The 22,950-nt window shown below is 50.5% G+C and overlaps 1 protein-coding gene across 1 annotated transcript in view; it reads right to left on the bottom strand.

Annotated features, from left to right (window-relative positions):
• LARGE (like-glycosyltransferase) overlaps nucleotides 1-22,950 on the bottom strand; it is a 457,548-nt gene that overhangs the window by 79,708 nt on the left and 354,890 nt on the right. The window contains exon 7 of the mRNA XM_014532296.1: nucleotides 10,331-10,439. Coding sequence (XP_014387782.1) covers nucleotides 10,331-10,439 — 109 coding nt within the window. The remainder of the gene's footprint in view (nucleotides 1-10,330; nucleotides 10,440-22,950) is intronic.

Raw genomic sequence — 22,950 nt, 5'->3', positions numbered from 1 at the left:
GGGAACGTTGGAGTCTGCCGTCACTGGAGCAAGCAAGCCTCCCTGCTCGCTTCAGTGCATGGCTGCCAGCCGCCATCTTGGCTGACAGTTAATTTGCATAAGGATATGCTGATTAGCCAATGGGAAGGGTAGCGGTTGTACGCTAATTACTATGTTTCTCTTTTATTAGTGTAGATGGCAAAACCTAGTTGAATCAGCAGCTTAGAGCCCAAGCAAGTCAGGTAGCTCCCAGAGAACAAAAAATAAAGGTTTAAAGGACTTTAGAAGACCACAGGCCATAACCAGATGGCCTTGCAAAAACCTGGCGGGGAGAACAGCATAAAAGGCCAGGAAGGGCAGGGCAGTCCTGTGTGAGGTTGAACCTGCACCCATGGGGGGGGCGAGGGGGGGGCCCGAGCTGGTAGAGGTGAGCCCAGGTGACCGGCCGGAGCCAAAAAAGACTTAAGTCAGCCACTGTTTCATAGTAACTTTGCCAACATTCCCTCCTGCAGGCAGAGCGCCTCTTCTGTCTGCCCCTGAGCCCGGCAACTAATTTCTCAGCACGTGTCCTACCGCCTCGTGCCAGCAAGAAGGACCCCTTAAAGCTTTCAGCCAAGGGAACACCTGAAGCTTCCATTATGAAAGCCTGTTTCAGGGGAGTTTCTGCTCCCTCCCTCCCTCCCTCCCTCCCTTCCCAAGCAGCTTGGCTAGAATGGCCTTGGTCCATTCAGACCCCGCTCTTCCTCAATTCAGAAGAAGCTGAGGTCCAAAGTGGCCATGAGCCTCGTTCGAATCGGTTCAGCTCAGGTTTCCGATGAACCCTTTATCCCTCACCTAGGCGCCCCTCACGTGTGGTACAGGGCATGCTGCAGGATGCTGAGAGGCCTTGTGGGGAGCAGGGTTAACGAAGTTAACGAAGTTTAGGAGATGGCGGTTAAACAGTCGGCTGTATCAGCGTGCACGAGCCCTCTGTCCTCCAGGAATCTGGTCGGACACTGCCTCTCCCTTCATTCCAGGTCCTCCCTGGCGTTGTCGGCATTTTCTCTCAGTTCTCCCCCCCGCACTGCAAGGGCTGATCCATGAAAATGAAGAACTGTTTATTAGTCCTTGAGCGCCTCCTGTGGCTCTGCCGGTCTGAACTGGAGCAACCTGAGGTGGGCACTGAGCGGGCTGCTGTCCAGGAGGCCCTGGGGGACACGCGGGCTCTCATCCCACAAATGTTTATGCGAATGACCCTCATGATTGCGACTTCCTTCTGCTTTGAAGTTTGACAGTTCTCTTCTCATGCATGACCCAATAGAAGGCGAGTTTATTAAAAAGCACTTAATTTAAAAATCCCCTGCTGATTTCATTTGGGAATCACTTTTGATCACATAAATGAAACGCTCTACTTTTTTGCTTTTTAATTTTTTTTTTTCCCTTCCCAAAGCTCTTTAGCAGAGAGAGCAACCAGAAATCCTTCCATCTGAAGCCTTTCCGGACAATCCTGGAATTGTTGAAAGTGAGGATGGATGGAGTACAAAGGGCTGCTCAAACCTTATAAAAAGCTGGTGGTTATTCACTCCCTCATTCATTCATTCATTCATTCATTCATTCACTCACTCACTCATTCATTCAATATGTATCATGGGACTGCTAGGTGCCAGGCACCAGAGATGCAGAGATGGAAAGCACAGTGGTTCCTGCTCTCAGGAGTCTGGGAGTGCTCTGGGAAGGCAGGGTTGGTTCAAAAGGAGGGTGGGGGTGAGATCTCATGTCGTGGGGAGTGGTCCTTTAAGAGAACAAAACTTGGCCCTTCCTCTTCTTTCACTGCACAGGATGTACTTGGCCAAGACTGTGACAGAGCTGAGCACATAAAGGGTTTGGCAAACACTTTCTAACCAAGGTCTACAGAGCACTTTTGTTTTTGTGCTTCTGTAGGCAGACTTTTAATTTAGGTCCCCTCAGAGTCACACCTGCACCCACTATCCTGCTATTATCCCGAACTCTTACACCACAGTTTCATCAGTTTCTACATTTTTCATAAATCGAATGGCCTTTTGGCTCAACACCATGTCTGGGAAATCCATTCACATGATTGCATGGAGATGTAAACTTTTTCACTTGATGTTGGATAGTAATAACCTATAACATGACTGTATCTTACCCTAGTTACCCATGACATTGCTGATGGACAGCTGATTATAACCACACTGGATCATGGCTTCTGGTGTCATCTGTAGGCCCCTCTGTTGGGCGCACACCTAGGCGTGGATGTCTGGGCCACAGGGAGTACACACGTCCAGCTCCAGCAGCCAGTGTAGAGTGGTTCTTCCTACATACACCCCCACTGGTATTGTGTGAGTTCCAATTAGCCCACGCTCCCACGAGTACCCGGCATTGCCTACCTTTTTGCATTTTAGACCTTCTGGTAGGTATGCAGTGGTATCACATTATGGGTTAGCATTTGCATCTTTAATGATGAATGGAGCTCAGCACCCCTGCAGATGTTAGCCGCCCTCTTTTAGGAAGGGTCTGTCCACGTCTTTTGCTCATTTTTCTGCTGGTTTCTCTTGCCGGTTGGTGGGAGTTCTTTATGTGTTTATGGGGCAGAAGCCCACTGCTCAACGCTGCTGGACTTTCTGGGTGCAGGGTGCTTGATGCCCACTTGGCTAGTTTTTTATGGGATCAAAGAATATTAAGCAGGAAGAAACCTCAGAGGTTAGTGAATTCATACCCCACCCTGAGGACAATGAGGCTCAGAAAGAGAGCAAAGCTCAGGATATGAGATCCCCACCTTCCCCTGGCTTTATTTGTCTTCTTCCTCCAACTCCCCACTTCTCTCTGATCAATATGTTTAAATGCACCCCGGCTTTTCTTCCTCTTTCTAGGCTCATTTACCAAACGAGGGGGATAATTCCCAGCCAACTGTGCGGCCCTGAGAAGATTCTACAAACAGTTCCCCTTAACCAGAGATGCTTTGCAAATCACGAGTTGAGGAACGGTGCAGGTGTGGGCTGAGCTGGGTACCACAAAAAAGATCCGTTCGAATCCTGCTCCCAATACCTGTGAATGGGACCTTATTTGGAAATAGAGTTCTTGCAGATGCAATCACGTGAGGATGAGCTATACTACAGGAGGGTGGGGTCCTTGTAAGAAGAGGAGAAGAGACAGGAACAGACGCAGAGGGAGGAAGGCCTTGTGTCGCTGGAGGCGGTTGCTGCAGGGATGCGACCACAGTGAGGGGCCACCTGGGGCCACCAGCAGCTGGGAGAGGCCAGGAAGGGTCAGGGCTCAGAGACGTCAGATGGAGCACCGTCTGGCAACACCTGGACTGTGGACTTCCAGCCTCCAGAACTGGGAAAGAATAAATTCCCGTCCGAGCCACCAAGTTGCGGTACCTCTGCATGGCGGTCCTCAGGAGCCGACGGCACTGAGCCCCCAAGTCCGCTTGCTTCGTCTTAAAGAAACACACAAGAGCAATTTGAAGCCCAAGCACCCCAGGCTGTTGTCTGGGGCCAAACTCACTATTGCCATTTGACAGATTTGGACACATTCTCAGATCATCATTAAATCCTAGGGGTAAGAGATTTTGCTCCCTTTAGACAGCAGGTGACGAGACAAACCTAAGGCAGGAGCAAGGCTTGGGGGTTTGCTCTCCTTCCCAGCCCCAGGAATCCCACCAGGAGATGAATGTCTCTCAGGACCAGCTCGGAGACAAGACAGCCTTTCCCAGGCAGTCAGTCCATCAGAAAGTGGGAGATCACAGGCACCGAACAAGGACGTCTGGCCACGCCGAGGCCACTGCAGTCAACGCGCTTAGTTATTAGCGACTCTCCCGCTGTCTCGTCCAGTAAGAACAAGGCGTTTTCTGCAGTTGTTCAGGGGAAAAATACAAAGAGTCCAAGACTTTGGTCTTAAATCACCACTGAGCAAGACAGAGCAGATTACAATGCATGGAAAAGCCAGCTGTCTGTGCAAGCATAGAGGACGCCCCAGCCTGCCTGGGGGCCCGGAGCCCCGAGGACTTTCCATCAGGTGCTGAGAAGTAACTCCTCCCCCCATGGAAGTCAGGTCTGCTGACCAGCTCGCTGGCGTGGAGCATTTAATGGTTTATGAATAACAAGCCTGCCTCTCCCTCCCTGTCTGGCTGGATGCTTCACTGCGCGAGATGATGTCTCATTTGCTTACCAAGAAGGGCGAGGTGGCTTGGCTGGCCGAGCAATTCGGACCAGTTGAACGCGCGCTGGAGCCTGACCGAGCGCTGAGCTAATGGACCGCAGAAAGGGCAAGGAGCTTCTCGCAATTTCCACTTAAACAGAGAGAGCCCACACGGAAGGGCACCTTTTCTTAATCCTCACCTGAGGATGTTTTCCATTGATTTTTTTCAGAGAGAGTAGAAAGTGGTGGGAGGTGGGGGGCAAGGGGGGGGGGAGAGAAAGAAAGAGAGAGGAGAGAGAGAGAGGGGAAAGAGGGGGGGGAGAGAGGGGAAAGAGAAACATACACGAGAGAGACACATTGATTGGGTGCCTCCTGTACACGCTGCGACTGGGGCCTGGGATTGAAAAATCAAGGTATGTACCCTTGACCGGAATGGCACCGGGGACTTTGGTACACAGGCCAGCACTCTAACCACTGAGCCACGCCAGTCAGGGCACAGTATGCATCTTTTCATCTTTCACTCATTCACACACTCCAAGGAAACACATGCATCGCATCAACATCCACTGAGGTACGCAGAGCTCAGCCTTCCACGCTGCTTTCACCCTGCATCCCCGCCCCCATTTACGGAGACTAATGCTTCGGGAAGGCCTCTGCTGTGCCCAGGCCCTCTGCCTGCCCTTCTCTGCCACCCTCTGTGCCTCAATCTCATCACCCCCCACCCCCAAAATCTGTCAACCCTCAGTTTGTTCTCTGTATCTATGGGTCTGTTTCTGTTTTGTTTGCTCACTTATTTGTTCTTTAGATTCCATATATACATGAAATCATATGGTATTTGTTTTGGGGTATAGTGCCAGGTGGGTACCGGACTTATCAGCGGGATCACTTGGTAAATTATATAAATGTCTAACCACTGTTCTGTATACCTGAAACTAATATAATAAAATAATACTGAGTGTCCACCGTACTTGAAAAAAAAATAAATTGTAAGTGGCACTTAGAGATAAAAGCATGAAAAGCACTTAGCATAGGGCTTGGCATAGAGTAAATGCCCAGTGAATATGAGTTGGTGATATGAACACAATACATGGGTGGCACCAGGTTATAAGATGGTGCACAGCTGTCTAGTCCTGTGTGTGTGTGTGTGTGGGGGGGGGCTGGACAGATCCCCCTGGGCAGGTCTCAGCAGCCTCGCTCCCAACCTCAAGCACTGAGGCCCCAAGAAGGGACTGGGCTCTGTCATTTACTGGCTCTGCTAACTCCTGACACCAATTAGCCTCTCTGCACCTCCATGGGCTCCTCTGCACCTCCATGGGCTTCTCTGTAAAGTGGGGATTACGTGAGCTAATGCACATGAATGCACAAGTCACACCTCAGAGATGGGCACCGTGACCTTGAGAGACCTCCCGAAGCCAGATGCCTCTTCTCATCGTACACGAGTCTTCAAAGCATCCGTGCACTGGATGAAGGCCAGATTATGTTCTTGTTGGCAGGAAGATTTAGGATCATCTCCCCTCTTCTTTCCCTTTTACTGCAGACGGAACCAGCCGCACAGGTATCGGGATGGCTGGGTCACGCTCCTTAGCTCCTTAGCTCTTGCTATGCTAAGGCCAGAGTGGACCGAATCCCTGACCTTGCACAGGTCAGCAGAGGGGGGCAGCGACATTCTCAGGAAATGGCTTTCCCTTGTGCCCACGGTAGCCATGCGAGTCATTGAGTCCCCGTGCTGAAGTGTGAGAGCCACGGAGAGTGGCCCATCCATCGCAAGGAAAGGGCTCTGCTTCCCCCGGGCCCTGGCCCGGGCTTCATGGCTTCCGAGGCCTGGCTGGCCCTTTTAGTCAGAGAGCATCTGTCTGCATCAACAAAAGCTGAAGTGAGGTTTCTGCGTTAGGTGGTTCAGTAATAAAAGGACACAGACTGGGTGAGTGCAAGCAACAGAAATCATTTTCTCATGGTTCTGGAGGCTGTCCTTTGCAATTTAGACTATTTCCAGTACAGAAAACAAACACATAACACACACACATATCCACACAACCCCGTTTAGTTTAGAAGTGGTTTACTTTTTAAAATATAGTTATTTTAAATAAATATTAAATTTTAATCAAAATGTAATTAATTAAATGTAATTAGTATTTAATAAATAAATATTGCTTAAAAATTTTATCTACCTGACCCATGACACATTTGCTATTTTCTAGCCTATGAAAAATTTTAATATCTATAATATTTGTTAGATCAATACCACTTCTTAGGCTCCATTGTGTATAAATACTTGCATAAGCCAACAAATATGAATATAAAGGATGTTTATGTGTGGTGTGGTTTATAATAGGTAGGGGGAAAACCTAGAAACTAAAACACCGATTAATAGGAAATAAAAGAAATTATGGTACATTCAGCAAATGGAAAAACTATGCACAGTCCTTAAAAAGAAAGAAAATACAACTTTATGTACCAATGTAGAGAGATACCCAACATTTTGTTTTGAAGTAAAAAGCACATGTGACAATGAAAAAGGAGATGCATATATAGAGAGAAATAGATAATTACATATGTGAAAAGAGGAAAGTCAAGAATATACTGCAAACTGCTACAGTATTTAAGTTTGGGGAAAGTGATGGGGGGAGGCAATCTCATATATTACTATATTTCAGTGGTATGCTGGTAAAAGTTTAACAATTAGATTTCTGAAAAGAAAGAAAGAAAAGCCCTGATTTGTAGTGTCTGCCAATTTCCATGGTGTAAATACTCCCACACTGGCAAATTTCAAGCTACTAATGCAATGTCACTGAACGGAGCTGGGAGAGATGTGCAGTAGCTCATCATTCCACAGTATTCCCACCATACAGATACAGCAGATGTAATAACCTTAAAAGCACAGATAATAGGAATATGACTAGGAAGTAATGAGTGTTGAGTATTTATTACCTTTTTTTAAAAATCATTTACTGGTAAGTTTATATAATTTGACTTTTAATAGTCGCTATGCTTAATAACCAGATCTCACATTTCCTGAGAATTTAAAAATGGGCTCTCACAAACCACAGCTCCTGCACATCACTGCATTTCTTGACTATTTATCCTTTTATGAAAGAATATGGATATGGATTGTTGTAAAAAAATATTTAATGTTGTCTGTCCCGAACACCAGCATGGTAGCCTCTGACCACCTCACTAGGTCTCCTACAGTTGCCAAGCCTGAGCAATTACACACTGAAGTCAATATTATTTTATAGTAAACTAGAGGCCCGGTGCATGAAATTAGTGCACGGGTAGGGTCCTTATGCCTGGCCAGCGATTTGGGTTGATTGGAGCCTTCTGGCTGCTGGCTGGGGCCTTCCTTGGTTCCGTGCCGCCCCCTGGTGGTCAGCGCACATCATAGCAAGCGATCGAGCTCCCGGTCTCCTGGTTGAACTCCCGAGGGGGACACTTTGCATATTAGCCTTTTATATATATAGATTAATTTCCTTTCATTTCTTCTTTATATTACAGTCAGGGCACTAGATTGATTTTTGGAAAATTATATATGTAAACAGTGTAATCATATAGGTAATCTATGTATTTTATCCCAGGACTGTAAAAGAGGCGTTCAAAGCATGTTACAAAAAATGGGACATGGCCACGGGATAAACAAGGCATTTTCGTTATTTTTGTGCATGACCCTGAGCAGAGAACTAAAATGGGGTCAAATAAAATGATGCAAAGATTGGCCTAAATCAGAGACAACTCACCAGAGATAAATATAATGCCTGTGCTTCAGGCGCAATAAATCTCCTACCGACGTCCAGAATGGGGACCCTTTGGCCGAATCGTCATTCATGGGGCTTTTCAGTTGAACTCCAGTCCAATTTGAGCTTGATGTGCAAACGGCAATAAAAGCCTGCACGAGGTTCTCAAACGTTCGCATGCATCAGAGCCAGGGAGGGGGTGTGTTTAACATAACAGCTGCCTGGCCTCATCGCTTCAGATTCAGATCCACTATCTCTGGGTGAGGGCCTGAAAGCTGATGTTATGAACAGGTGCTCTGATTCAGAAAAGGGGCACAAGTGTCCAGGAGGAGGCTCGGACCTCTGACAGTTTGATAACGTCCAGGTCAGAGCCTCACCCTCAAAAAGAGAAACGGGAGTTTGGCAACTTGCCCACTGTGGTTCCTAAAAGGTCCGGCTTCGTGCACTGAGCAGAGAGGCCCTGGGAGGACTGGCTGGAAGGCAAGACAGAGCAGATCTGGACCTTCTGCTCCGGAAACTTCCTGGATGCTTCTTCCAGGGCAGGTTCCTTGCCAAGCCCCGGCGAGACCCTTTAAGGGCAGAGTGGAGGATTCTGCATTTTCTAAAAGGATTCTTGATCCCGAAACCACACAACTCACGCTGGGACGTTTTAGCTCGTCGTTAACACTGCAGGCCCCTTACTTATGTGTCAACTGTCTAAGCGTTTGTTTGCAGCTTATAAAATAGAGATAAGAATAGCACCTGCCTCCTGGGGTTAGTGTGCGGATCAAATGAGATTAACACCTACGAAGCACCTGGCACCGTGCCCGGCCAGGGCCCAGCTGGTATGCAGGGCCCTGCCCTCACCATTAACAAAGTACTGCAATACTCCCACACTGGCTACAGAGAGCCGCTGCTCTGAGCCCCGTGGGTCCCCTCCCACCTCCGCTCCTCTCAGGGACTCCCCAGAATTCCCCACCATCCTGCAACTCAAGGGTTAATGCCCGGCACAGCCAGGGGGGCCTCCAGGAGGTAGACGAAGGGGCAGGTGGTGAAAATTCTTCACTTGTAACCTCTTCAGGCTATAACTAACGCCTGGTAGGTGTTAGGGGAAAATGAGACAGGGGGCGTGCGTGGTTACTGTGGCAAATGTCAGCAAAGGGACGTCCCATGTGGAAGGATGGCCTTCAAACAGGGCTCCCTACCTGCCACCTCTGCTGCTCAGGACATCGATGCTGGACCTTTCTTTCCTCGCCCTAGTCCAGCTTTGACCCCGACTCTGACCCCATCTCTGAACTCTCACCTCTGGAAGCTTGATTCTCCTCCTTTTTCCTTTGGCCTCTGGGATCCTGTGTTTGACCTCTCTAGAGTTGGACCCTGGGCTCCCAGAGTGAACTGCAGGACAGTTTCACCCATCACCTCCAGGTGGCGCCATCCCCCGAGGACACTGGTCCCCACCCAGGACAGCTGGTTTTAGAGGCCAGGCTCCAGCTGGCCCGCCCCACCCGACTGCTCCCTGAGCTCCAAGTTCTAGTCCTGGCACAGGTCCTGGTTCTACATCCTCTGAGAACAGGGGCCCAAAGCTGCGGCAAAGAGGACGGAGGAAAGAAGGCAGAAGGATCCAGAGTGTTTTAAAGACAGACACTGGCAGGACCTGAGCCTAAGGGGAGGGGCTGCCCTGGCTTCCTGGATTACATGCTCCATGAGGTCCCAGGCTGTGTCTGGCCCCCGCAGCACTGGGCCTAGTGCACAGGAAGCATTCAACAGACAGAGGTGAACAAAGAATGAATGAGCATGAATGCTACTATTAACAGATAGAAAGAAAAAAGGAGACACAAGTTGGGGACTAGCAACAGGGGAGACGAATGGACTTGATTTCAGACACATGGTGTTTAATGGCTGTGGCATTCCTGAGCACCAATTACCTAACATTTCTGCCTTTCCTCCTCCGGGCACGTGGCCAGGTTACACCCTGTGAAGGTGGGCATTGACATGCTGTAGCCAATGACATATTAGCAGAAAGCACGTCACATCGGACCAGATGCCTTCAGAGCCAATGGGTCACCTGCTACTTCGCTCCCTGTGCCAGTTAGTCCCCATCCAGGGGAACCCCGAATGCTGACGGTGGCACCGGTCCCACCCACCTAACATGGACATGGCATGTGAGCGAGGAAGATAGGTTTCTGTTGTGTAAAGAAACTGAGACGCTGGGCTTGTCACTGCGGAGTGATCTCTAGTCTATAGTAACAGAGCCAAGGCACGCACAGGTCACACTCATAGAGACCCAGGGTCTGCCCTGAAGGTCAGGGGCTTTGTGGTGAGACTCCCGCAGACACCATGGTCCCACTGCTACTTGGCCTGTAGGGGCAGCACCGAGAGAGGGCTGGAAGGCTCCCAGGCCACCAGGTGGCCTCACCTGTGCTGTGGCTCACCTCCTCTCCCCACGGAGGGAGCACGAGTCCTCATATTGCCCTTTGTAACCCGCCCTCTCCGCCCCTCATGACCTACCTGTATTGTAGCCCCTTCCAAGGGCGGGCCAAGGGCGGTGATTCTTCCACAGGTTCCCCAGGTACCAGTCGCTCTGGTTCTCCACCAAGCCCAGGACCTGCTGGCCTGTGAGGGACAGAGAATGCAAAGGTCTTCAAAGAGGCCGAGCAGTGGGTCAGCGAGTGCGGAACAGGAGGCAGAGTAACGGCAAATCGTGGCAGGAGCTTTCATTATTCGGAGTTTTTATCGGCTGCCAGGCTCTGACCTAAGTGCTTGACTTGTGTTAACCTGTTTAATTCTCACACGTAGGCAGCCCATCTATTTTTCGTATCCCCATTTTATGGAGGAAAAATGGAGGCTGCCCAGAGTTGCTAGTTAAGTTGCCCAAGGCCACACAGTTAATATGCAAAAAAGCCAGAATCCCAGACCATCCATCCATCCATCCATCCATCCATCCATCCATCCATCCCTCCCTCCCTTACCTCTTGCAACACATAGTTATCGACATACTATGCTTCCAGTGTTCCGGTCCTAATGTTTCCCATTATATACTAATTCGCTGGCCTGGGCATGAGTAGAGATCATTTCCTCACGTCAGAGAAAGAAGCGAGCCTTGTTTAATGAGACAGGACCTACAGAGAAGAGCCAGCTCCTGGCCACCTCTCGCCGTGATTTTACTCTCACTGTCCACCAGCCTCATGCCAATGTGACATCAACTCAGGAGTGTTTTATGCAGGAACAACTGCTTCTCTGTCCCCAGAGCAAATCCCTGAGCCTTGTAAGGAGGGTTAGTCAGGCATCAGACCCAACTGCCTTCCATTGGACAACCTAATCGTGCACGCCAAGGTGTTTTCTTAGAATCAATACCATTTTACAGACTAGGAAACTGAGGCTCACATAGGGCTGAGGTTTGCACAGCGAGTGATGGAACCGGCATAGACTTCTCTATTTGCCTGACACCCAAGGTTTATAATGGAAGTTATAAATCCACATCTTTTGTTGTTGTTGTTTATCCTCACCTGAGGATATTTTTCCATTGATTTTTTAGAGACAGTGAGAGACAAGGAAGGGAGGGAGAGAGACAGAGAAACAATGATGTGAGAGAGACATATGGGTTGGTTGTCCCCCTGAAAAGGCTCAATAAGGGCTGAGGATCGAGCCTGCAACTGAAGTATGTGACTTTGACCAGAATTGAACCCGGGACCCTTCAGTCTGTAGGCAGACGTTCTATCCAGTGAGCCAAACTGGCCAGGGCATAAATCCACATCTTATACAAAGAGAAACGAGGCTTAGAAAGTCTAAATAAGGTGCTAAAGGTCTCATGACTAATAACCACTGTCTTCTATAGCTAACTACTGCCTTCTGGAATTAACATCCTTACGCTGTTGGCCGACCCGAGGAATGAAGACCTTCCTGACCGCACGGAAGCCCCCTGCTGGTAGGAGAGCAGCGGCTCCCCGGGAACACGGCACTGGGTGATATAGAGCCTCCTCAGTGTGGTGACAGCTCCCTCAAACGACGCTGTGTGGGTTTGCTGTAATTTATTTGATCAATTTATTGAGCTCCTATCTAAATCAACACCCCAGCACAAATACATAAATTAGAGGCAGGGAAAATACTATCACCCACTTTGTCATTCCGCATGATCATATTCAAAACTTGTAGGATCCCCCCGAAACAACACAGCACCGATTCAGGAAGCCGAGAGCTCTCCATTCCACACGCAACAAGCCCGGGATGCCGGTGCAGAACACTCAGATCTGAAGGGCACAGCGCCCTCAAGCGCAGAGAGCTGGGCGCCCAGTCCTCAAGCTGCGCCCTCATCAGAGAGCCCAGAGGCTGTGACACAGGCAATGTGGGGTCCCTGGGGAGCGGGCTCATAATTCCTGATGTCCCTGGGTTGATGCTACAATTTTGGGGGGGCATGATGAAGGTGCCATGTGCTCAGAATGGACACACACATCACCACTGACAATGCCTAGAAAGTAGTCAAATGTTCAGTAGGCCTTTACTCTTATCATCACACCCAGAATTCCCGGCTCTATATACCGCCCCGTCTGCTTGGCTTCAGGCTTGGGCAGTCTCAGCCGTCTCCTCCCTCCCTTAGCTGACATGATCCCTACTCTACCTTGACGTTGGTTCAGTTGACTATCGATTGAGAGTTTGCTGTGTGTCAGACACGGCACAAAACACTAAGGAATCCAGACAAACAAAATATAGCCCTTGCTCTACAGGCAGCTGGAAGAGGAGACAGATGAACTATTATGAAGCTGTGCAGTACCTGCGGTGACAGAGACACGGACAGGCCAGAGGAGGGGAGGGCCTGGTGACTGACTCTGTGGGGGAAGGTGGGCGATTCCCGTTCCACATCTTGGCCGCAGTCATGTACCACCTGCCGTCCCACACTGCCGGCCCCCCTGCCCTTCCCCTTCACACAGACTTCCTAACTCCCAAGTTTCCCTTAAAACTTTTCTGATAACGGTGCTGCCTCACAACTCCTGTCTAGGCAGAGTCCCTCAGTCCCCCGCCAGATGGGACAGGTCCTCTCTCACAGCTCCGCCACATCCCAGCTCATCAGCCACGTGGCATCCACACCCCGGTCTGCAGAGGTCCGTGTCTACACCTCACCCTGGGCCTGACAGCCACCTAGAGGCAGCCTCCCAGGGGTTCCTCCTGGGGAGAGGACCCGGGTTCCTGTGAGCCGCCTCCCTCCCTCTGCCTCTCAGCATCCTCACCATCATCTCGTCTTCTCAGGAGTCATTACAACAAAGCACCGTGACTAACAGGAAAGGCTCTGTCATTGTTCTCCGTGCGGCCCTGCGGTGATGATGAAGTGCACTGCTCCCCGTATTCCTTCCTCCAGGCACAAGTTAACTTATGAAAATGAAGCTGTCTTCTTTGCTTATTCATACATCACCACTAACAGCCAGACAAGAGCGAACAAGCTTGCTATTCTGCCGGGCCCTGGTGTCGTGTCACCAGCCAGCAGACGGATGGCTCCAGGCTGGGGACTCCCCTCCTCCTCCTCCTCCTCCTCCCTCAGCTCTGGCTCCAGGCAGGGCTCCTGCTGGTCGGAGGTGAGGCCCAGGAGGAGGGATTGGTGACGCTTCCATGTGGCACACGAGGAGTGGAAAGGGCAGGCTGCGCATTCACCGGCCAGGTAGAAGGAAGGCAGCATCGTCCATCAGAAAAAGGGTGTTTAATCCAGGCAAAGAGGGTCCTGGCCCCAGTTCTGTATGGCTTGACCAAGGTATCACCTCCTTGAGCCTCAATGTCCTTATTATAGAGGCAAGAACAGAAATTATCTCCTGCCCCCCACTACAGATGGCAGGGATCAAAAGAGATAACATATGCGGTGCCTGGCTCACAGTAGACGTCCCACTAAAGGCCTTTCTCTTCTTTGTTAGTCATTGTTCTAATGTCTTCCCATTCAAGTGAAATGGGGAGTCCTTATGACAGGTTAAATTTAGTTTTCAATCCTAGCTCTAGAAATCATCCCTCTTTCCCTCCCCCCCCCATCCACCCCAAGATCTAGCCTCCCCCCTTCCCCAGACAATCAGCAACTCCCGAGGCAGCAGAAGACAGGATGCTTAGTAAATGGTAGGGTGAAGCTATAGGTTTTCCTTATCATAGCCATCCTGCACTCAGACATACGTTGGCCACATGGTCACATAGTCCAAAACTCCGGCAGGCTAAAGATCACATCCCGATCTAAGGCCTAAGTTATGTTTCAGCTCCTGAGCCCCAAGGTGGAACGACCCCCTGGCTCCCTTCCCATGGGACTAGACACAGGGACATGGGAACAGACCTCCAAACTGTCCTCAAGACCTGAAGAAATGATTCTTTACCCTCACCTCACCTCTGACAAATCAGCTCCATGCATGATTTGTTTGTTTGTTTGTTTGTTTGTTTTTACAGAGAGGAAGGGAGAGGGATAGATAGTAACATCGATGGGAGAGAAACTGCAATCAGCTGCCTCCTGCACACCCCCTACTGGGGAGGTGCCCAAAACCAAGGTACATGCCCTTGACCAGAATTGAACCTGGGATGCATCAGTCTGCTGGCTGACGCTCTATCCACTGAGCCAAACCGGTTAGGGCGCAAGCCCCTAACTCTTGACGTCTTGTGGTTTTGCCCTGTAGAATCTGTAACCTACATGCCCTGGGGAGTTCTGGCCTTTGAGCCTTAGCTTCCCGTTCTCCTGGGTGACGCCATCCATCAATCACATAACCAACACTTCTCCACCTCGATGCTCAATGTCCAGTGCTTGGCTCTGCGAGAGCCGAGTGGGCGAGCTCTCTCTTCTGTGACACCGCACAGACCGAATCTGCAAAATGTGGCCACATTATCCCCAACACCCCTGCTGGAGCTGCTCCCCCACCTCCCTCGGACCTTCCTGAGGCCCTTAGCTTCTGTGATGCCAGCTTTCTTGCTTGCTTTCCTGCCTCTGGGCATTGCTTTACTTCTTCCAGGGGACCTCCCTTCAATGCCCATACTCCTCAACTCCTGGCTCTGGCCCCCTCTTCCTGCTCTACATTTTATCCCTAGATCCCTGGATGATGGGAGCTACCCCAGTGGCTTCAAACACCCCTCAGAGGGAGGTAATCACCCATCTCCATCCCAAGCTCAGGCTACTTTCCAGACCTTCTCACTCTTAAATCCAACTATCCGCTCACCATCATCACTAGGCTGTTTCACAGTGACCTTCAACTCACACCGACCAAAACCAAACCCATAACCTTCTCCCCCTAAATAACGGTGACCCTGCTTATTGTGTGGTTGGCAGCATCCAGGTCGATCTTGTCACCGAAGCTGGGAACCGGTAGTCCACCTTGACACCACGCTCTCCTCCATCTCCACATCCTCACCAGGAACAAATCCTACAGATTTCACCTACTATCTTCATCACCTCCTCCCTCGCTCTCCCATGCCTTCCCCATCTCTCTTTCCTAGGTTACCTCAGGAGGTTCGTACTTGGCTGCCTTTCCCTCGGGGGAGCTCCTTGCCACTCCACTCAGCTTACCCAGCTGGAGAAATACTTTCCAAGGGAAAGTTGATGATTTTATTCCTTGGTTAAAAAGCTTAATGCCCTTGGGACCCAGTACAGTGTGGATGGATGGATAATAGATGGATGGATGGATAGACAGATGAATGGACTGTTTAATGAAAAATAAATATCATCTAAAAGTCACCATCCCAACCCATTGAACTGGTGGAGCTGTCGAAATGGGGTGGCGGTGGATGCACCCTAGGTAACCTGTCCAGTTAAACACCAGGAGCAGGTAGTTGTAGCCCCGATCGGATGCTTCCAGAGCTGTCTCCTTTCTCCCATCCCCAGGTCCCGGGTGCAGAGAAAGAGACTGCCAATCACGACTGCCCATCAAATCAGCTGTGCTTACACCAGCAGGTGGGTATTAAAGTGTTATACCCAGGGGCTGTCCTGACCATCAGCAACGAAAGCAACGATGCCCTTCCAACCTCATGTTTATTGTAATCAGCTGCTTTAACACAGAAAAGCTTTAACGGTATCATTCAACGCATGTCTGAGTGCAGGGCGGCTATAATAAGGAAACCTTGTAGTATCACATGGCCATTTACTAAACATCCTGAAAGAATCGCTCCCCTGGCGCCCCAGGCTAGTGGGTGCCGGATAATAAAACATCTCCGGAGAAGATGCAACACAAAAGGGTAAATTTCCAAAGCCCTGAGTGGGTTGAAAGAGACTGTTCCTGAACTTGCACTTCTCACAGCTCCAACGAATGTCCTCTGGGGTCACGGAAGTTCCTAGGAGCTGTGAAGGTCTTAGTAATTATTCTGGAGCTGCCCCCCTTCAACAGGGGACGCCCCGGGAGGGGAGCAGGGGTTTAGGAACACACACCATCAGCGAAGCGCTGGACCCCGCCACTGCTGCTCGCGTCCCTCCCACATGTGAGCGTCTCCCACGTGGCTTCTTCTCCCCTTGGACTTGAGGATGATTCTCACCTAGTTTTACAGTGGATGCAATCCCGGGTCAACGTTAGTCCCTCCGTCCCTCCTCTGCAGAGGGGTAAAGGCAGCTGTTTCAGACCTGGGACTCGTAACCAGGTTTGTGGGCCCCAAGTTCACACGGCATGCCCTTGAGATGGAATCCAGGCGCCCTGGCTAAGCAGGTCCCTTCGCCCATGGTTTTGTTTCCTGGGTTTCAGTTACTTGATGAGGTAAGTGCATCCATTGCTCAGCCAGCCCGGATTTCATCTGGAGATAAATACCCATCCTTACCGACCTCCATAGCTGAGGGTCAATTCTTTCCCTTCGGAGAGGAATTAGAACCCACGACACTCACGAAGGCGGAATTAGGTCGATTGAGTGAAGATGAAAGGAAGATAAATTTGGGCTTATTATGAGCCAGATCTTAAGTCACCGTTAGAGTTCACCGACACAGAAATGAGCCGCCTTTCTGGGGAAGCTTCTAAGCGCTGGGATTGTTCTGGAAGAGGCTGCACATATCAGCAGGTGTTCATCGAGGCCCTATCGTGCACCAGGCTCAGTGCCAACTGCTGGAGACACAGCAGCAAAGGGAACAGACCCAAGCCCCACCTCCTGGATTTCATGATCTCTATGGGGAGCTTCTCAAATGGTTTGGACGCCGTCTTCAAGGCAGCGCCCCAAACTGAAGCAGATCCTCCCAGGGTCAGGCCTGGGGATTCTTTTATTGCCAAGGAATCCCCATAAATTCTGACACACAGCGGGGTCGGGACCTGGGGAGTGGAGGTCACCAGCAGGCAGGCTGTGGGAGGGCATTCTGCTAGGGGCAGAGGAGGAGATTTAATGACCTGAGAGCTCCTTCCAAAAGGACTGAGATCTCTTCACTGAGGCCAATGACGAGTTTTCTCACCGTCCTCCTCACGGACCGTCCGCACACACGTGCTTCCTCACTTGGACTGTGTGTGTGTGCACGCTCTGGTCCTGGGACAGGAGCCTGGTTTTCCCAGCCCAGCCCTCTCTTTGTGAGCACTCCGCCCTGGCACGGGGATGCATGCTCTCAGGCACTGTCTCAGAGGGCCTGCTACCACCCCCACGAGGTGGGCACCCTGCTTACCTCCATCTTTCGGAAGGAGAATAGGTGAGGGAGGGACAGGCCTCTGTCAAGGACAGGTGGCTGGGAACCACTGAGCTGGAGCTTGTGTTCAGCTCTCTCTGTTGCAAAAGCCCCTGTTTTCACCCTGACACTCAAGGTCAGGAATAATCTGCAATCGCATTTCTCTCCCCAGGGGAAGGTGGGTACCACTGTGGGCCAGGCTCCGAAGGACACGAGAGGCTGGTAGAAAGGCTGGTTCCAACGTATCTGAGTATTCGATGTATCTGTCCCTGCCTGCACTCCACCTGGGCTATAGGCAGGGGCCCAGGACACTGCAGAGCCCTTGCTCCCACCGGGTCCTCTGAGTCTAATTCCCTTCAGGTAATCCCAGGGCACTGCGCTGAGAACACGTCCCACCCAGGGCGTCCAGGGAGAACAGGAAAGGGAGGCCTGAGGCTCAGAAAAGACTGCAATCCGAGCCCAGATAATGATTCCATCTGCCAAGACGTATGAACAGGTCCCCTGCCACCTGTCACCCCCCCAAGTCAGCCCCGAGTGGGCCCACGTTAACTTAATTGATGGCATAAAAACTCCCGCTCAATCTCAAACAAGGATTTTTCCCTTTCTTCCCCCGTGATCTTTGTCTTTGGAAACAGGAAAAAGGAAAAAGGAATGCGGGCGGAGGCAGCCGCAAGGCTCTTCCAAAGTTGCTGCGACCACGCAACTTCTGGGCCAGGCGGCTGCTGTCACCTGCTGGAGGACACCTCCACTGGGGTGCGCAGCTGGCCTGCTCTTTGTCTTTGGAAACAGGAAAAAGGAAAAAGGAATGTGGGCGGAAGCAGCCGCAAGGCTCTCTTCCAAAGTTGCTCCTACCACAGGACTTCTGGGCCAGGTGGCTGCCATCACCTCCCGGAGGACACCTCCGCTGGGGCACAGAGCTGGCCTGTATCTAGCCCCAACCTTCCTCCCGGGACTTCTCGGATCTGCCTCTTCTTAAAAAACACAACTTGTTGGCATCTTTCAGTGACTTCGATCACAGACACCCCTTTGAACCTGTAATAGCAGCGCCCCGGAGCAATGGTCTAATCCTCCTACTGGGGGTCGTAGACACAGCACACGTGTGCAAGATTCCAAGGTCCACATTCACGTTCCCACTTCCCAGTCGCTACCCATGCCGTGTAGGCCGACACGACTGGAGTTTGGAGCTCTAGCTTTTCTTTCTTTAAAACAGATGATGACAAAAATACACCCTATTTTCATGAGAAGGTTGTTTGAAGAGTGACATGCAATGCTGTAAACTGTAAACTAAGGGTCAACGTTGAGTATAACCATCAGTGCCAAGCATTTCTGGGTTTTGTGTAGCCATTGCTTCACTTTCCTTCCTTATAGCATTTCTTAGATCACACCATTATTGCGCATCGATGCTCTGCTTATGCAGAGGCCAGACGCTGAACAAACTGCATTCTCTGAAACACAGCCTAGAAGGTGGAGGTGACCAGGGAGACCCCTGCATGGCTGAGGAGTCAGAAAGCTTAATCACAAAGTCTCTTTATACTCTTAAGTCTGGTCGCTGGGCAGATTAGGGACATGGTAGTACTCATCCAATGAGGAAGGGCAGGGAGGAAGTTCAAACCAGAGATGCTAAGGGATAAAGAATTATTGGCCTGGGACTACTCAGCGCGGGGTCCATGAAACTTCCATTCTTCAAGACTCCCTGTCATCCTCCACTCAGCGCAGGCACTGAATATAGATGAGAGCCAAGCTCCATGTTGGGCTGCAGGGATGCAATGAGGAATGAACCCTGAGGTGGTCACTGCCCTGGGTGGAGCTTGTGGCCTCATAAAAATTAGGCGGCTAGGGCTGCTGTAACAAGTATCACAGACTGGGGTGGGGGTGGGGGTGTGAGAGGCCCCGAAACATCAGAAATACATCTTCCTGTTCTGACGAGTCTGAGATCAAGGTGCTGGCTGGCTGGGTTGCTTCTGCTGAGGCCTCTCCTCAGCTTGTAGATGCTGGTGTGAGAGGCCCCGAAACATCAGAAATACATCTTCCCGTTCTGACGAGTCTGAGATCAAGGTGCTGGCTGGGTTGCTTCTGCTGAGGCCTCTCCTCGGCTTGTAGATACCGTCTTCCCCCATGTCTGTCTCTATCTGTGTCCTAACCTCCGCTTCTTCCAAGTCCACCCGTCATATCAGCCAAGGGCCCATCCTAATGACCTCAATTTATCTTAATCTTTCTAAAGACCCCATTGCCAATTAAGCATTCTGAGGTGTTGGGGTTTAGACTTCAATCGATGAACTTGGGGGACGTGATTCAGCCCATGACACAGGGCGAGGTCAGTGACAGTGGCATTCACAGGTGTGGGATGTGACCCTGAAAGGGCTGGGAGGGAGAGGTCCAGCGTGACAGCAGGGTCCAGGAAAGGGGGGCCCGCCAAGGAGGCGGTCTGAGGACGTGAGTATAAACTGAGATCTGACAGAAGACGGGAAGAGTGTCAGGGCAGGGGGAACAGCGTGTGCTAACCTTACAGTGGGAAGCGAGAGGAGGACAAGGCCCATGGTGTCACAGGAAGACGTTCAGTATTTGTCCCTAGTGCAGAGTTCTTAAAGTCACTGAATTTTCTGACGTGTAAGAGCACCTTCTGTCCTAACGAGGCAGCTCTGGGCAGGAGTCCAGGCAGCTTCAGATGGGGCTGGTGGCCAGGAAAGCCAAGCCTGGATGAGAAGCTGGAGCGTTCACCCCAGGTGAGAGGGGGGAGGGGCTGGAGACTGAGTTCATCAGCACTGGCCACCCTGTCTGCAGGTTTCATCTAAACAACTAGGTGGCCAGGAAAGCCAAGCCTGGATGAGAAGCTGGAGGGGCTGGAGACTGAGTTCATCAGCACTGGCCAACCTGTCTGCAGGTTTCATCTAAACAACTGAGACAACTAAACAACGGGGCTCGGAGGGCCCCTGTCGTGAACACATGAAGGTTCTGGGAGGGTGGGGGGCTCACAGAGGGTACGAAAGCTCCACACATCCACTCACCCCTATACCTACTATTATGTATCTCTTCCATTTGGTCCCTGCGTTGTATCCTTTATAAAGATAAAGAAACCACTAACAGCAAGTAAAAGTGCTTTCCCCAGTTCTATGAGTTGGTCTAGCAAATCACCTACCTGAGGAGGGATGCTGGGGAAACCCCCAACTTTACAGCCAAGTAGAACAGAACTGTGGGTAACCTGGAAGTCTTGTGGGATTGAGCCCTTAAGCCTGTGTTGCCTGTACAAATTCCAGGCAGCAGCGTCCGAGCTGAAATGAATTATAGGACACCCACTTGGTGTCCTCAGAGGACTGGAGAATTGCTTAGTATCAGGAGGAAAAAAAACACACCCAAACCTCTCAAGGAACTAAAGGCCAGTGGGACTGACACAGACCAAGGAGAGGATGGGGGGCAGACGAGGCTGACGCTGGCAGACTGGGGCCTTGTGGGTCAGGGCCCAGAGTGAGGGGTTCTCACCTAACATCAACTTAGTCCCTGCCAGGCACCGTGCTGGAGGCCACTTAATTCTGTGATCAACCTTGAAGGTTAGTATACTTATTCCCCTAACACAGTGGTCAGCAAACCGCGGCTCTCGAGCCACATGCGGCTCTTTGGCCCCGTGGCATGGGCCACAAAGTTTCAATCGCACTGTATGTGCGCGCCCGCAAGTGGTATTTTGTGGAAGAGCCACACTCAAGGGACCAGTTTGCCTACCACTGCCCTAACAGGTAAGAAACCCGAGGCCCAGAGATGCAATGTAACAGCCCAGCTTTGCACAGCTACGTAATGAAATGATGGAGCTGAGATTCGAGTCTGACCCCAAAGTGCAGGGTTGTTTTTCTGGGAGTGAAGATACTAGGAGAAGAGAGGGGATTAAAAGAAGTTTACTATTGTTATTTTTTTAAAAAAAATATATTTTATTGATTTTTTACAGAGAAGAAGGGAGAGGGATAGAGAGTTAGAAACATTGATGAGAGAGAAACATCGATCAGCTGCCTCCTGCACACCCACTACTGGGAATGTGCCCGCAACCAAGGTACATGCCCTTGACCGGAATCGACCCTGGGACCCTTCAGTCCTCAGGCCGACGCTCTATCCACTGAGCCAAACCAGTTAAGGCTATTGTTATTTTTTCAATCATCACCGGAAAATATGTTTTTCATTGATTTCTAGAGAGAGTGGAAGGAGAGAGAGAAAGAGAAACAAGGACACGAGAGAGACACATCAATTGGTTGACTACCAGGGCTGGGGAACCTGCAGACAAGGTAGATGCCCTTGACCAGGAATGGAACCTGTGACCCTTTGGTCCACAGGCCGACTCTCTAACCACTGACCAAACTGGCCAGGGCTCAAAGAAGTTTTATATACCTAAGAGGTGTTAGAGATGGCACAGAGAAGTGATCCGATTCTGAGAACTTATGCATGACTGGCTTATGAATTTAGACAAATTACCTGTCTTCTGGGGAATTTCACTGCACATCTACAATCAATCAACAGATAACTAAGTGCAGGAAAAAAGGGAGGTCGTATTGTTCACTAAATATACAAGTACTGGGCACTGTGTTGGACTCTGGGTGACGCACCTATAGGTAAGACAGGTCCACCCTCTCAGGAAGACTGTGGTTTCATCAAGAGACAAAGCACATGACCAAACAGAAAGACTGAAACCTGTGGTATAATGGGGGCGTGCTAAGAAAGAGCAGAATTCAAGACGGCAGAACACCATAAAAAATACAAGGTCTTAAAATATTACATCTGGGCGCCCTGGCAGGGTGGCTCATCGTCCTATACATCGAAAGGTTGCCGGTTCCATTCCTGGTCAGGGCACATACACAGGTTGTGGGTTTAATCCCTGGTCGAGGCTCATGCAGGAGCCAACTGATCAATGTTTCACTCCCACATCGATGTTTCTCTCTCTCTTTCTTTCTTTCTCGTCCTCTCTCTCTAAAAAAAAACCCCCACAAAAACCAAAAAACAAATACATGTCCTCACCAGAAAACACCTTAGAAATCATTTAGTGCAAGCTCTCCATGGTACAACTGTTGGAAGTGAGCTACAGTGAGGGGAGGTGACATTCTCAAGGTCACACAGCTGAGTGGAGACCAGAACCTCGGTTCTTAACAAAACTGTGCTTCTCACCACTCAGTATCAACCTGAAAGTAAATGCCGCTGACATGAGAGCTGGACTGGGGTGTAAGGATGGACCCTGGCTTCCTGCAGGCTTTTCTCACCTCCACCCCCAAAGGCTGAACAGCAAACGCACCACACACACCACAGGGAAAAGCTGCTGGGTTCTGCTGGCGAAGCCACTCTGCTCGCCGCTGTCCTAGGCTAGGTCCTCTCTTGGCAAGCCAAGGGCAACACACCCATCACAGGCAGCTAATGGTCTGCTCTAGGCAGGGCACTAAATCACCAACAATGACAATGAACAAGACCTTGCCGTTTAATAGTGTTGATTTCCTTTCTGATGGAGACGACATGGAGGCTCCCAAGTTCAAGGTAGAAACTAATTTGGTCTGGCAAAGCCACAGAGATGGCTGGGCAGTGGTGGGAGATAGC

The sequence above is a fragment of the Myotis brandtii genome, unplaced genomic scaffold (assembly GCF_000412655.1).
Source record: "Myotis brandtii unplaced genomic scaffold, ASM41265v1 scaffold876, whole genome shotgun sequence".
Classification (NCBI taxonomy): Eukaryota; Metazoa; Chordata; class Mammalia; order Chiroptera; family Vespertilionidae; genus Myotis; species Myotis brandtii.
Note: the sequence above shows the minus strand (reverse complement) of the source record. Positions and strands in the feature narration are given on the sequence as shown.